The 16,660-nt window shown below is 43.3% G+C and overlaps 1 protein-coding gene across 1 annotated transcript; it reads right to left on the bottom strand.

Annotated features, from left to right (window-relative positions):
* On the bottom strand, positions 10,148 to 15,998 carry LOC100622246 (carbonyl reductase [NADPH] 1). Its single transcript, NM_001315746.1, is given in 3 exon segments — positions 10,148 to 10,695; positions 14,877 to 14,984; positions 15,497 to 15,998. Coding segments are annotated over 3 exon segments (846 nt in total). The 5' UTR covers positions 15,786 to 15,998; the 3' UTR covers positions 10,148 to 10,246.

The following is a 16,660-nucleotide window of genomic DNA, read 5'->3' as shown; positions in this document are numbered from 1 at the left end:
AATGCCTATATTTGGGGTTAATTTTTTGCCAAGTTAATAAGTGGTATATTGAACTAGGTGTTTTTTTATGGAATTTGACAAGGAGTGCTTCCATGAATGGAAGGAATATGGCCAACAATCCCTGGCACCCTGGGGAGGTCATACATGCTGTTGGGAAGGAGGAAGCTTCTTGTTGCCTTAGGTGGTGTTGGGAGCCTCACACAGGGACTCAAGACAGAGGATCTTGGCACTTCCCATGTGTTTTCAACAATGTCACCTATGTCCAGACACTAATCTTCATAGCCGACCTATGACTGTGATTCCCAGTTTACTGTTGAGGGTAAACAGTAGCTTCAGCATTTGGCTCATGGTCATGCAGGTTGGTGGTGTAGCCAGGACATCTTGCTTGTAGATGTTCATCTTGAAAGCTTACAAAGAGAAAACTTAAAGGAATTCTAGGTGTGCATCAGTCCTCCAAACTAGATTCAAAAATTATGAACAATTGAGCTGGTTTGGTATTTAATAGTCTGCACAAATGGACATGTATGAAGAACTATGTATTCATCAATAAAATTGCAGTCCTCCTGCCCCTTCTTTCCCACACAAATAATGCATTCACAATGCGGAGACTGAACAACAAACTCTCTCATCCACTAACAACGCTGCACACTCAACTTTCCCTGCTGTACTGCGGGGAGCCAAGAAAATGCAGGGATTCAAAACCAGGACCTTGTCTGATGGCAAAAAAAAAAAAAAAAAAACCCTCAAGGCAGGTTCCTAACCAAGGAAGGGAGCTCACCTGAACGGTACAAGCCGAAGGTGGGCCTCTGGTCAGGATGAAAGCCTGCCTGCACGGTACAAGCCAAGGGTAGGCCTCAGGTTACACAGCTTTCATTTTGATGTTTATGGGGAAAAATTGGGGCTTTCCCTGGAAAGCAATTTCCATGTTTGCGCTGGAGAACATGGATTGTTTCTCAGGTGACCTAGTCTTTCCTGTTTTATCTGTTATTTAGTTTTCCTCAGTCTTTCCGGATTATTTACTTATTATTCCTATTTTCCATTCTTATTTTCCTGTGGTAATTTGTGATTTAACAAAGTTACAACAATAATATAATAAAAATTTCACCCTGAAGGACTTTTTCCTATTCAAATCCAACTTAATTAAAACATAGTGTTTTTCTACTAACTAGTTACACAGTAAACTTTAGAGTTAGGATTTTAATGAGGTTCATAAAAGTTAGATACATGTTATTCTTGACCAAAAGACACCTAGCTATGAGTTATAAAAGCTTTTAAGTGATAGCTAGTTAAGTTGGTTTATATTTTCTTACACTGTCTCCTTGCCATAACACTTTAAAGATAAGCACCAGTCTAAAAATAAGATTTGTGAATGCCAAATTCTTGTGTCTGTGACCTCTTCACCTTGTGGAGACTTGCTGGCCATGGGATGGTTTGTACCGAGTCTCCTCCTTTCCACATGACGTATTGTACCTAACTTCCCTTCAACTGTACTCACTAAATTTAGTTAAGATAAAGATCTTAGAACATGATGTATAGCTGCTGTAGCATGTAAAAGATAACCAATGTACTTTTAACACTGTGATGCAATCTGTAGTGAAAAACTGTCTATATAATCAACCACTTATGCCAATAAAATGTGAGCAGTCCAGTGCCCTGAAGAAGGGACAAAGAGGCTGTCTCTGTGTTGTATATTTGCCAACGCCGTGTCCCTCTCCTATCGGGAAAAAGTGTACACTCCCTGGCCGCCAGAGCTGGCCTCCCGCACTGTACGTGATTCTTTTATGGGTGTTTCTTTCATACGAATGTCCACTCACAGTTCAAAATAACAATTGTTTTTTTTCCTAGTGATTTTGGGGTTAAAAAAACCAGAGGAAATGTCTTCCTTTCCTGGTCTTGCCCTTGTTATACTGCAAGCTGTTGAGCTAAAGAACACAGGCTAAATGCCACCACGCTCCTCGTCTTATGTACCCTCTCTGGCTACTTTCCTGCTGCAAAGGCAGATCAGAGTAGCTCCAACAGAGACCATTTGGACCTGCAAACCTGAAAAGATTTCCATTCTGACCCTATCCATAAAGGCTGTTTTCCCAAATTATACTGTCCTGTTTCTTGACCTAATTTTGACCTCTTAGATTTCTGAGTGTGTTTGGTAAGTGACCAGTCTGCACAAATGGAGCTTTATGAAGAGCCATGTATTCATATATTGATTTTTATTCATCATTTGACATCCATTCCACTTTCCCTCCCTGGGATTACAGAGGAAATCACAAAAGTATTCATAGAGAGCCATGGTTGTCTACATGGGGAAAAAATAGGATTGTTATCAAAGAGACAGCCTGAAGGACCAGAGTCTGGAGTGACTACAGTTGATCTATAAGCTGAGAAAACCCGGTCAGGTTTGGAGGCTAGGCACCATTGCTGGGGTGCTAAAGGGAAGGGGCAGGTTCCACCGTTATAGCCTCATCCTCTGCACTTGTTCTTAGGCTGCAAGGCACCAACTGCTCCAGCTACAGGATCTACCCTTGGGCAGCGGCTGCTTAGCATCAGTTTGGGGAGCACCCCATTGCCCTTAAGCGTATAGAAAAACTGGAGCAGGTGGAGGAATCCTTAGAGCAAGCACAGGAATAGGAATAGTATAGGCCTCGTGACCCCAGCCAGCACTAGGCAAGGGGAATATTGAAGCAATTGCTTAAACAGCATAAATGATCCTGGGAGTTGGAAGGGGCCTGCTGGGCAGGCAGAAAGCTGAAATTTGTCTAGGGAGTAAAGGTGAATTTGGAAACTGTGTGGGCAGTCCAGGAGACCACTCAGAGGGGGAATTCCAGGTGTGTAGAAAGCCTCAATTTACCTATGGGGTTGAAAAAGTTATTTTTGAAACAGGAAGAATGATCCTTGGGCATAGTACAAGCTCTGTGATCACAGCCAACAATCAAGCAGGTGACCATGAAAGCAGTGTATATTGCACAACTAGCCAAAGCAGTTTATAGGGGCCAGCTGGCACATCTTTTAGATTGCAGTGACCACAGGAAACACTCTGCCACTGGCCTGGTAGGGGGATGGGCCACCAGAAATGTGCTCGGCTTACAGCAACAGAGAGAGCCTTTTAGTAAGAGATAGTGAGTATCCCTTGACTTGGGGCTACAGAGAATGCTCTCTAGACTGGCCAAACAAAGGAGTGACTACAGAAAAGCACCTGCCTCTGAAGCTGCCTCCCAATCAAGGGAGGGAAAGCAGGAGCAGCTGCTTATGTTGCCAACTGCAACAAATCACACTGAGAGCTGCCTGGAAGCAGGAGGGGTCTCAGGAGACAGTTCTGCTCTCCCACCACCGGCCACAATAGCAATCCTGTGAACCATGTACCACTGGCAACTCACAGACCCCAGCACTAGCATCACTCAGCTCCAGGGTAGGTTGCATAATACCACAGCTCCCATCACGAGCTGGGTACATGTGAGCTCTTACCAACTCTGAGTAATCTAAGACTAGCCACCAGCTGCTGCATCTACATTCCCACTATCAAGGGGACAATAAACACAGCAAGTTAGACATCATGAGATGACAAAGAAATAGCTATCAGAGAAAAGAACAAGACAAGAGTTCCCATTGTGGCTCAGTGTTTAACAAGCCTGACAAGTATTCATGGCGACATGGGTTCAATCCCTGGCCTAACTCAGTGGGTTAAGGATCCAGCATTGCTGTGAGCTGTGGTGTACATCACAGATGCAGCTGGCATCCTGTGTTGCTGTGGCTGTGGCATAGGCTGGCAGCTACAGCTCAGATTCGATCCCTAGCCTGGGAATCTCCATATGCCACAAGTGCAGCCCTAAAAATACCAAAAAAAAGGAAAGGAAAGAAAAGAAAAGAAAAAGAAACCTAAAGAAAAAGCAAACTAAGATGAATAGCATAATATCTGAAATAAAAATACGCTAGAAGGAATAAACAGCAGAATAACAGAGGAAGAAGAATAGATAGGTGATGTGTTAGATAGAGTGGTGAAAAATCACTGCCACAGGAAAAAAAATTAAAAAAAAATAATGAAGAGTTCCCATTGTGGTACAGTGGAAATGAATCTAACTAGGAACCATCAGGTTGAGGGTTTGATCCCTGGCCTCACTCAGTGGGTTAAGGATCTGGCATTGCTGAGAACTGTGGTGTAGGTTGCAGATGTGACTTGGATCTGATGTTGCTGTGGCTGCAGTGTAGGCCAGCGGTTGGAGCTCCAATTGGACTCCTAGCCCATGACCCTCCATATACTGCAAGTGTGGCCCTAGAAAAGTGAAAAAGAAACAAGAATGAAAAGAACTGAGGAGAGTCTGAGAGTCCTCTGGAACAACATTAAATGTACCAACATGTGCATCATAAGAGCCCCAGAAATAGAGTAGATAAAGGGCTAGAGAAAATATTCAGAGTTTATAGACAGAAACTGCCCTAATATGGGAAAGGAAACACTCACTCAAGTTGAGGAAGCAAAGAGAAACCCACACAGAATAAACCCAGCAAGATACAAACTAATCAAACTGACAAAAATTAAATACAAAGAAAAAAATATTAAAAGAAGCCATGTGGGAAAAGCAACACAGCATAAAAGGGGACACCTATAAGGATAACATCTGATCTTTCAGCAGAAACTCTGCAAACTAGAAGGAAGTGGAAAGACATATTTAAGGAGATTAAAATAAGGAATCTAGAACCAAGAATAGTATAACCACAAGGCTTTCATTCAGATCTGATGGAGAGATCAAAAGGTTTTCAGCCAGGCAGAAGCTAAGAGAATGCAGCACCTCTAAACCAGATCTACAACAACTGCTAATGGAAATTCTCTAGGGAAAAAAAGAAAAAGCCACAATTAGAAAGAAGAAAATTTCAAATCAGATACTTAGAGGCACTGGTAAAGACAAAGATAAAGGTAGAAAATCACCCATTGACAATTTAATGGCAAAACTAGCAAACATAGGAAGAGAAAACAGATGCAAAACATTGAAAATACATCTGAAGATAAGATGTCTGCAAGCACAAACAATTCTATACACATATAGCTGGTTATATCCAAATCTAATGGCAACCAAAACCCAAAGAATTTGGGTTTGAACACATGAAAAAAGAAGCAGCAATCCAAACACAACACTAAAGATAGCATATCACAAGAGAAAGCAACAGAAGAGGAAGGGAAGTAAAAAAGACCCAAAGTAGTATTCCCAAACAATGAGGAAAATGGCAATAAACCCATTTTAATCCATAATCACACTGAATTTAAATGGATTAAATGCTCCAACCAAAAGACACAGACTGGTTGAATGCATGCAAATCAAGACCCATATATATGCTGTTTACAAGAGACCCACTTCTGTCCTAAAGACACAGACTGAAAGTGAGGGGATGGAAGAAGCTATTACATGCAATGGAAATCAAAGGAAAGTGGGGGTAGCAATACTCATATCAGACAAAATAGACTTTAAAATAAAGAATGTCACAAGAGCTGAAGAAGGACACTACATAATGATCAAAGGATCTACTCAAGAAAAGGATATAACAATTGTAAATATATAAGCACCTAATATTGGAGCACCACAATATAGAAGGCAACTGCTGACAGCCATAAAAGGAGAAATAAACAGCAACCCAATAATATTGGGGGACTTTAACATCCCACGTACATCAAGGACAGATCATCCACACAGAAAACCAACAAGGAAACACGGGCCTTAAATGAGACTCTAGAACATATAGATTTATCTGATATTTATAGAACACTGTGTCCCCAAATAGCAGAATATATATTCTTATGAAGTGCACATGGAACATTCTCCAGGATAAATGACATCTTGGGCCAGAGATCAAGCCTTGGTAAATGTTAAAAAGCTGAAATTTCTTTCAAGTATTTTCTCCAACCATAATGCTGTGAGACTAGAAATCAACTACAAGGAAAAAACAGCAAAAAACTCAAACTTCTGGAAGCTAAACAATATGTTTCTGAACAACCAATGGATCTTTGAAGAAATTGAAGGGGAAACCAAAAGATACTTAGAGGAAGATACAACAATCCCAAATCTCTGGGACATAGTAAAAGCAGATATGAGAGGGAAGTTTATAGCAATACAAGCCTATCTCAGGAAACAAGAAAAATCTCAAATAAACAACCTACCTCACACGTAAAACAGCTAAAGGAGGATGAACAAACAAAGCCTAAAAAATAGTAGAAGGAAAGAAATCATAAAGATTAGAGCAGTAAAAAATGAAATAGAGACAAAAAAACAAGAGAGAAGATCAATGAAACCAAAAGTTGGTTCTTTGATAAGATCAAAAAATTTATAAACCTTTAGCCAGACTCATCATAAAAAAAATGAGAGGACTCAAATCAATAAAATTAGAAATAAAATGAGAAATTATAACTGACTACACAGAAATCCAAAGAATCCTATGGTATTACTTTAAACAACTGCATGGCAATAAAATGGACAACCTGTAAGAAATGGACAAATTCTTACAAAATTACAACCTACTAAGACTGAGCCAGGAAGCAGTTGAAAATATGGGTAGACCAATCACTAGTACTAAAATTGAAAATATGATTTTAAAAAACCTCTAAAAAATAACAGTCCTGCACAAGATGGCTGTACAGGCAAATTCTCTCAAACATTCAGAGAATAGTTAACACCTATTCTTCTGAAACTCTTCCAAAATATTGCAAAGGGAATAACATGTCCAAGCTCATTCTATGAGGCCACCATCACCAAGAAACCAAGAGCAGTCAAGGATACCACACACACACACACACACACACACACACACACACGCACACACACACACACATATCACACGCAATTACAGGCCAATAATGCTGAAGAACGTAGATACAAAAAGCCTTAATAAAATATTAGCAAACCGAATACAAACATATTTTACAAGGATCATACACCATGATCAAGTGGGATTTATCCAAGGGATGCAAGGATTCTTCAATTTTTGATTTGCAAGGTAATCAAAAATATGCAGGAAAATCTTTTTGACAAAATTCAACACCTGTTTCTGATAAAAACTCTCCAGAAGTATTGTATTTTAATATTATTCTCTTTTGAATATTTCGTTCTTAGTACACACAATGCAACCAATTTTTGAATGTTCATCTCATATCCTGCTATTTGCCTAATTCATTGATCAGTGTGAGTAGTTTTTGTGTGTGTGGCATCCTTAGAGTTTTCTATATGTGGTATCATGTCATGTGCATAGAGGGCCATTGTATTTCTTCTCTCACAATTTGGAGAGATTTTATTTATTTTGTTTGTCTGATTGCTGTGGCTAGGACTTTCAACAATTTGTTGAACAAAAGTGGTGAGAGTGGCATCCTTGTCTTGTTCTAAATTTTAGCGGGAAGGCTTTCAGCTTTTCTCCATTGAGTATTATATTTGTTTTGGGTTTGTCATAAGTGGCTTTTATTATGTTAAGGTATGTTCCCTCCATACTCACTTTGGTAAGTGTTTTCATCATGAATGGATGTTGGATTTAGTCAAATGCTTTTTCTGCATCCATTGAGAATGATTGTGTGTTTTTTGACTTTTATTTTGTTAATGTGGAGCATGATGTTGGTTGATTTGCATATGTTGGACTGTCCTTGTGTACTTGGGATGAATCCTACTAGGTCATGGTGTACGATCTGTTTTATATGTTGTTGGATTCGGTTGGCTAAAATTTTGGTGAGTATTTTTGTGTATATATTTTCATCCAAGATATTGGCCTATAATTTTCCTTTTTGGTAGTATCTTTGTCTGGTTTTAGTATTAGGGTGATGTTGGCATCAGAGAATGTCTTTGGGAGAGAAAAAATACAATATCTTTTAAAATTAGACCTCAAAAAATTAAATGTCTATAGCAATAAACATGACCAAGGAGGTGAAAGACTATCTGCTGAGAACTATAAAATATTAATCAGGGAAATTAAAGAGGAATCAAAGGAATGGAGAGATATTCCATACTCCTTGAATAGAAGAATTAATAATTAAAATGGTCATTGGTGTACATATATTTGGCTCACTTTGCTGTAGAGCAGAAATTGACAGAAAGTTCTAAATTGACTATGAAAAAAAAAATCAGCCAACTGTTCCAAAGTTCAATCAGAGTGATACTGTGAAAATCTGGACTCAGTCCTTAAGAATTGATGAAAAGTATTGCAGGGGTGTTATGGCTCTAAAGCCTTGTTAATCTGGAAAATTTCTGCTCCTTGTGGACATCAGTACATCTGCCTTTCTAAGGAAGAGGTTTTAGATCCCAAAGCAGAGACTTGGGCAGGAGCTCACCCATGCTGGCTACCCTCACAGTCTGTATCCTTTGAGCTTACATCCACTTATACTGGAAAGCGATGGCCCTGTTGTTGACCAGAGTGTGCAGCCCCTAGGTACTCTTTGCACAAGCAGTTGAGCAGGGCGCAAATCCTCTACAGGTCATCAATGTCTGGCTGGTGGAAGCACAGGCTCAGGCTCTCTGCCTGGTGCTGCTTCTTGGCTGCTTGCCCTTGTGCCCACCCGGGGAGATCTATATTCCCAGAGAACTTCCAGAATAGCTCCTGCATGATGGCCAATCCAATACCTGTTTGCCTTAGTCAAGAGTGCCATGTGAGTGTGGACAACATAGCCAATGCTGTTGGGGGGACCCTGGTGTGGTGAGTGGAGGGTGGTGGGAGTCTAAGGCTAGAAGCTCAGCTGTGCAAGGGGCAGCACTTGGTAACACAGAAGCCAGCTAGACTAGCGCTGGGATTCAGTGTGTCTGGGATCCAGGACTGTGACTCTGCCTTCTCCCCTCCATTCCAAGGACCACCCAAAGTTGCAGTAGGTTCCTAACAACTGAGTCCTGACTCTCCCCTCTCTCTGGTGCTGCCTCCAGAGCAGAACCTGGAAACAGCTGTCTATTGATCTCACCTCTGAGTTGCACATGGGTTGGAAGGGTGGAGACGGGTTGATGAAGGGTCTGTAGGGGGCTAGTTATTCCTGGCGATTGACCAAAAAATAATTTGGGGGGGAGATCTCCAAAAGGAGAAAAAGGAGTGCACATTCATTGTCTTGGGCTGGCTCAACACTCTCTCCAGAATGGCAGGGATTGCTTTTCCCTAAAATGCAAAAACAATTACTGAGGGCGATGGCTTCTGAGGACATAGTTCCAGGCACTTTCTTAAGAGGAATTCAGGACACGGAGTGAGAGAAAATGGTCTTGTGATTCCACTTACCTGTGGGCAGGGTACCTGACTTGTGGGATTCCCAGTGTTGCCCCAGGTGTTGGTGTTGTTTGTGAAGCGCTCTGTGCCAAGCCACTAATTGAGTGTTTCTTTAATGGTTACATAATTTTAGGATTGCTGAATGTTCCTAAATTTGGTTTTGCTTTATGTCGAGCTAGCACTAGGGAGCTCCCTGGTGGTCTAGTGCTTGGGACTCATTCCTTGCCTGGCTGCAGCCAGGGTTCAGTGCTTGGTCTGGGAATTGAGATCCCACATCAAGCCACTGCATGCCATGGCCACCGCCCACCCAAAGTAATGTATGCAAGAATGTGTTATTTACATGGAATTTGACAGGGAGTGCCTCCCTGAAGGCAGGAAACAGAAGGTGGGGGACCATTCCTGGGGCCCTGGGGAAGCCAGGCTTGATGTTGGGCAGAAGAAGCTTGTCCTTGCTGTCCTGGGTGGTACTGCGACCCTGTTATAGGGACTCATGCCAGAGGATGCTTAGCACTTCCTGTGCGTTTTCAACACTGTCACCTATATCCTGACACTGATCTTCCCAGCACACCTATGACTGTGATCCCCAGTTTACAAGTGAGGGGATACAGTAGATGCAGCATTTGCTCAAGGTCATGCAGGAAGGTGGCCCAGCCAGGACTCTTTGGTTCCAGATGTTCACTTACAAACTTGAAGCTATACTAGACACCTCCAAACTAGACTCGAGAATTATGTATATTTGAGCTGAATTAACATTTAACAGTCTGCATGCATGGACAGGTATAAAGAACTATTTATTCATCTTTGATTTTTAGTCATCATTTGGAATCCATTCCATTTTCCCTCCCTGGGATAATAGAAGAAATCACAAAAGCCTTCACAGAATGAGCAGCCGTCTCCCAGTGGCGACTTAATAGAGAGAGATTTGGATTCTTTTACAAAGTTTTTTTTTTTTTTTTTTTTTTTTTTTTTGCACAGGAATATTTTTGATAGTGTAAGTATCCTTTTGGTGAAATCAGGACACAAATTATGCATTGACCCAGGGGTAGCTCTAAGGGGGAACACCCCATTCTACAACTTTTTTCTCAGAAACAAACTGACCGTGAGGCCCCTCTGCATCTGAGGGCAAAAGGGCCAGGTACGCGGGGGTCTCTGCTCCTTCCTCTGGGCTCTTGGGGGCTTTGGGTCCAGCCATGTCAGTTCTCACCCACCCTGGGCAGCAGGCATTCAGGAGGATCTTGTCCCCTGCTCTCTGCTCACTCAGTTTCCTGGCATAGATCCTGGAGAGTACAGTGACCCCGATTTTTGTCACTCCGTACGCGGTACTTGGCCAGCCTTCCTTCTTATGGACTCCGTTCTTTGTGTCTTCCACAAACTTGTTCATGAGCCCCACCAGCTCTTCCTCTGTGATGGTCTCACTCTTGAACTTCTGTTGCAGTTCAGGACTGCAGTTGTTAAGAGCTCTGACACTCTCAGTGCTAGACACATTCACCACTCTGCCTAAAATACACACAAATCATTACATAGAGAAGTGAGTACAAGAAGGATGAATACCCAGCTTGGGACAGGACTTACCTCTGTAAAAGAACATTAGGGAAGGAAAGGAAAGTACTTGGGGTGGTTACTCACTGGGTTTTATTTGTTTTATTATTTTAAGTAACCATCTGTTATTTCTAATGTTGGTTGAAACCATCTGGGGGTTTATCATTTTGGAAATTACAGGAATGAAGTCTTCTACTTAAAATCAACAAACAAATCATGGTAATGTGAAGAGTTTTGTAAACCTACTACCTAGAAATTTGTGAAAATTACTGTAAAAATTCAACACTTTAAAGTCTTTGGAAATGGTCCTTAAGGCATACAGCAAATGAAGAAATGATTTCCAGAATATCTACAATAACTCAGGTAAGAACAGAGAGATTCTGTGGTGATTCAACCATGACTTGCTCCTTCCCTTCCCCCTTTCTGTCCACAGCAATAGAAACTGCACCCTAGACGCTGCATCTGAGAACACAGGACTCTCTTCTCGTCAAGGGCTATGGTATCTTCCCAAGATGGGTAGGACATCAGCATTTCTCACCTTGGCCCTCAGCTACCTGTTGCAGAGGTTCGGTTCCTGGCAAGTGTATCCAGGAGGTGAGGACTTCCTTCTTCCACCTGGCCCTCATTTGTGGGACAAAGGCTCTACCTTAGGTTGGGCATCTGGAGAATACTACAGCCTAGACTATCCTTGCCCCAGCTTGTTTGTAAGGCAGAATTATGCAAAGAGAAGCGAGAAGAGAAGACCAGAGACTACTGCCCCTCCCTCGCAGCTCCTAAAGCAGGAGTGTCACTGGAAGAGAAATGTCACCATCCCTGTCCCTAATTTCAGACCTGTGGCTTAGAGATTTTGCACAGTGGAAAGAGGCAGGACGTAAAACCTGAGAGGTCTGAAGCTCTCCCAAAAGGAACTGATTTTATTTGAAACAGCATGAGGAAGTTAGATCTTAAGGGCATTCTCAAGAACAATGGAAGTTGTGCTGAAAAGCAATTAGGAGGAGATTGGTAGCTTCACTAGAAATATAAGCTAAATCATGCAAGTCAGCAATTTTGCCAGAGAAAACGAGAAAAAGGTGAGGATAAGAACCCTCCTGGGTTCCGAACAGACCACAAAAAGTACCCTTTCAAAAGAGCCTGAATTTAATTGGATCAAGACCCATGTGTGGAGTTCCCATCGTGGCGCAGTGGTTAATGAATCTGACTAGGAACCATGAGGTTGCGGGTTCGATCCTTGCTCAGTGGGTTAAGGAGCCTGCATTGCTGTGAGCTGTGGTGTAGGTTGCAGATGCAGCTCGGATCCTGCATTGCTATGGCTGTGGCGTAGGCCGGCGGCTGCAGCTCCAATTTGACCTCTAGCCTGGGAACCTCCATATGCTTCGGGAGTGGCCCAAGAAATGTCAAAAAGACAAAAAAAAAAAAAAAAAAAAAAAAAAGATCCATGTGTGGAATAATTTTTGCTTTGCACTGTTAAAAACAATAGAGCAACTGGCTGTCCAGTAGTGGAGATTAACAGCCGGGTGTGGTCCAGGAAAAAGAAGGCAAAAGAGAACTTTGCTAAATCCACTGTGATCCCAGAGGGACAGTGGTTCTAAACTAGGCTGTCCTTTCTGAGCTGTAACATTAGAGGCTTCACACTGCAGAGGGAGGAGGGTGGGAAACCCAACTTCAAAAAATAATGTCTATGAACGAATAAGTAAATAACAACCACAAGCCCAAGGAAGATGGGGTCTAATAGCAAAAGTAGCTATAAAATTCTACAATGTCCAGTTTCCAATCCAAAATGAGCAGACATGGACAAAAAATTTTAAACTCTGACCCACACAGGGGGAAAAAAGTGGCAACAGAAAATTGGTCATGCTGCTATAGTCAGTTAGCTTTGATTTCCATCCCCCTAAAGGTTCGTGAGTTCAGAAAATATCAACAAATAAGAGAGTCAATGGCCTAGGAGTCCCATTCGATGATCCTGTGACATAAAGTGATTTAGAGAAACTGTTTTATTAATCATCCAAGCATTCTCCTAAGATGAGTACATTTTAGAAACGAGTCAATTATCCCATGTCCTTCTTTTTACCTAGAACAGGTAAGGAGTATGAAGCAACTCGTAAATTACTAGAAATGGCATTGTCCTTAAGACAGTATAGAGCCATCAAAATGTTGCAGTAGCACCGTTCAGAGATGCTATATATGGGTTAATTTATTTCACTCTCAAAAAAATATGACCAGCCTCTCTCACAACACAAATAACACATACTTCATGACTTAAAAATGCAAAACATAGAAAGGCGTAAAGAAAGAAAAAATGCAGGAGAAGAAGTCAGAATGGTTAACTGGTATACAGGAAAGGCAGCTATATTGCTCAAAGGGCCTTGACATTATTTTTCATGTGCCTTCAATCTGGATAGCAGATAGGGAGACACTATTCTACTAAGTTGGTTATAATTAGTAATCAAATGGCAAGCTCTTTTTCATTCTTCATTCACTAGTCTATCTTAGGAAGGCTAGAATCAGTGGTAGAAATAATAATCTGGATTAGGGAAGTCGACCAGGAGATCAAAATTCTCTCGGGCTAATACACTCCTGAGTGCCGAGTGCTCCTGAGTGCTTCATTTCCCCAGTGTACCATGCCGGCTCTCCCACTGACCCAAGGATTCGAACCAGCCTCCTGGAGCCCTCTGCCTGAAGCTAGGTGAGACTGTAGACTCCTCAGAACAGAATCCCATGCTAGATTAAGTCATGATAACATGAACCGCTTCCCCAAAGAAACAGAAGAGTTCTCTCATTTCAAAAGTCTAGTAAATCTTACACCCATCCTGAGACTACAGCTCGTATTTAGATTTTCATTAACTCTAGCAAGAGAAACTGTTCAACAGCGGCTGCCTCAGCAAATCCAGGAAGTTCTCATTCCTCCTTCTGGACAAAGTCCAGAGGTGGGAGGCAATGGCCCAGATAACTAAGAAAAATTGTTGGCCAGAAGTCGTTAGCATAAGGAGAAGGGGCAGTGGTGACTCAGGGAACTCCACTGCTGCCCTCAAATACTGGGATGAGTGGACAAATTAGGGGACATTCTAAAGATTGACTTTTGAGGCTGAACCAAGTCTTAGAAGTAGTAGAACTTTTCAGGAGGACAGGATGGGGAAACAGGGAAGAAGCTGAGTGTAAATTGGAAATGTACAAACTCAATCTCAAGCAACACCTCTTAGTCTTTCTAAAAGTATCTGCTTGTCTTATTTGGTGTATTTAATGGGTGGTGGTTCTCCTACTGTCTCCTTACTTCTGGGTCAGTATTACAGTAGTTTAACCCAAAGGAATAGGAGAGTGTTTGATCAGCAACATTAAGCACTTTGAAGGGCAGTTAAAATGGTCTTGGAGTTTGGCAGCTCAGATTACAGATCCCTATGAGCCATGCTAAGGGCTTGGACTTTGCTCCTGAAGGATTTTAGGGAGAGGAGTGAGCCTGCTGAGGGCAGAGAATGAAAGGAAAGGACTCAAAATGAGGGGAGGGGTCTCTGAGGAGGATTTACAATTGTCTACAAATGACACTGAAGACCTGCTGTAGAGCTGGAACGGAGGAGAAGGCCTGGGGCGAAACTTAGTAGGATAACTCTTAGGACCTGGTAAATGGTAATGAGTGGGAAGACATGGTGACCTCCAGCATCTCCAGGTGGGTGGAGGATGGGATCACTGACCAAGATGATTTGGGGAAAGGATGAGTCCTTGGACATAAGATGGAGAGGCTGGAAAACAAAATGTGTGCTTGGAGCTCTGGGAACGTTCCCATGCAGGTGACAGACTTTGGGGGCGAGGGCACTAATGAACTGAGGGCAGCACAGGTTCCACTAGTCTGATCAGGTCACCGTGAGAGGAAGAGGTGGAGGAGAAGGTCTTAGGTGAAATCCTAAGGGACGTCCGGCTGTGATGGGCACTGAGCAAGTTAAGGGCCTCTTGGAGGAGACCTCTGAGCTAAAATGGAAAAGAGAGGAAAGAGCCAGATATGCAAAGAGAAGCCAGACAGAGAGCACCCCTGACCTGGACAGTAAGGTCTCAGGGCACCTGGCTGGGTGGAGACACATCCTGGAGGCCAGTGGCAGGCAGGGCTCAGGTCCTACTAGAAACACTACAGCTTGGGCTCCAGTCAGACTCACCTTGGGGTTTTATCAGAGGCAGGAGCTCTGTGCATACATTTCGGGTTCCCAAGAAGTTTGTTTTCATAGTTACTTCTGCTTGAATATGAAACGGTGTGGGATCAACAGCTTTCAGGAGAAAAGGAGAGTGACTATCAGCCATGTCATAACATTCCATAGGAAGATATTAAAAAATGGTGCGTAAGAAATCTGCGAAGTTTTGGAAAAGTGCATCTAGTTAATAGCATTGCGCCCATGTGAATTTCTGGGATAATGCTGGGCAGTTTTGTAAGGTCACACCATTGGGGGGAGGCTGCACAAAAGGTGCACCGGGAGGGATCTCGGTGTAGCAGTTTTTGCAATTTCCTTATTTCAAAATAAGTTAAAAATTCACTCATCTGCACTCAGGTCCAGTCAGGAAGAAGTTGTGGAACAACCTAGAAAAGTTCCCCTGGAACCAGCCAAAGACACAGTTCCCTCTGGCTAGAAAGCACTCAATTCCCAGCGGCCTCTGCTAGCTGTACCCTTTCCCACTTTTCATTTGCTTCCCTATTCCCATTCCGGACCCCACAGCTGCGATTCCTCAACAGTTCCAAACCATCCTGCGCGACCGCCTTGCCTGCGAGCACCTACCCCCTTACTTTTGAAAGCGATGCCCGCGTTATTGACCAGCACGTTGAGTCCCCCATACTCCTTGAGCAGGAAGTCGCGCAGGGCCTGGATGCTCCGAAGGTCGTCGATATCCAGCTGGTGGAAGCGCGGGCTCAGACCCTCAGCCTGCAGCTGCTGCACCGCCGCCTGGCCTCTCGCCACGTCCCGCGCCGTAAGCATCACATCCCCCGAGAACTGCTGGCACAGATCACGCACGATGGCGAGGCCGATGCCCTTGTTGCCGCCGGTCACCACCGCCACGCGAATGTTGGACGACATGGTCGGGAGCGGGGCAGCGGTGCCTCTGCACGGACAGCGGATGGGTCTGGTTTCTCCCAAACGCGAGGCCGAAGGTCTGCGCAATGCTGGCAGCCGATGCGACGCAGAATGGGTTGGGTGCCCACTAGCAGCACTCTCGCCGCGAGCCTCCGGGCTGAGTGCAAAGGCGCGGGCCCCACCTGCTGAGGGCCTGGCTCCAGGATGCCGCTCTAGGGCTGAAGGGAAAGTAGAGAAGGGGCGCTGGGGTTGGTTTGGAGAGCTGTCAGCTGAAGAGCCGTTGCCCAGCGACCGCGTGCCTGACAGCAGAGAATCATTCCGATTGGCTGTTGTTGAATACGTTTAAACTGAGCCCTTATCTTCTGTTTTGCCAGCTTTTCTTTGTATTCACCCACTGCTAGCCTCTTCACAGTTGCACTTAAAGAAATGGGTCGATTTCACAGACTTTTTTTTTTTTTCTTTACAGCGTTTAAAAGGATATTGCTCAAACTCTTTGGAACCTAGAGTTGTGGAATAAACTGGAAGAACATGATGGGGATCAAATGTGTGTTGATATCTTCCCAAAGAATGGGAAAGCAAAGCTATTGGTTTATCCTTGGCTGGTTATCACCTGTTAGTGGGTGGAGGTAGATGATGGGCCCCTGGGCAGAGAACAGCTAGGACTTCTTTCCTTTTGACACTTCAAGGAAAAAGTTAATGGCAGGAACCGAGCTCTGCAGGAGTGGGAAGATCCGAGGACCATTTCAATCACTCCTGGGGTGAGGGAGACCTCCCTGATTACATGTGAGCAGTAAGACTCCTGAGGTCGAAAAGGGAGGGGGCGCCAGGCCATAATAAGTCCTTACTGAACACCCTTTGCTCTGGAATCCATCTTGGCC

Source organism: Sus scrofa, chromosome 13 (genome assembly GCF_000003025.6).
Source record: "Sus scrofa isolate TJ Tabasco breed Duroc chromosome 13, Sscrofa11.1, whole genome shotgun sequence".
Lineage (NCBI taxonomy): Eukaryota > Metazoa > Chordata > Mammalia > Artiodactyla > Suidae > Sus > Sus scrofa.
Note: the sequence above shows the minus strand (reverse complement) of the source record. Positions and strands in the feature narration are given on the sequence as shown.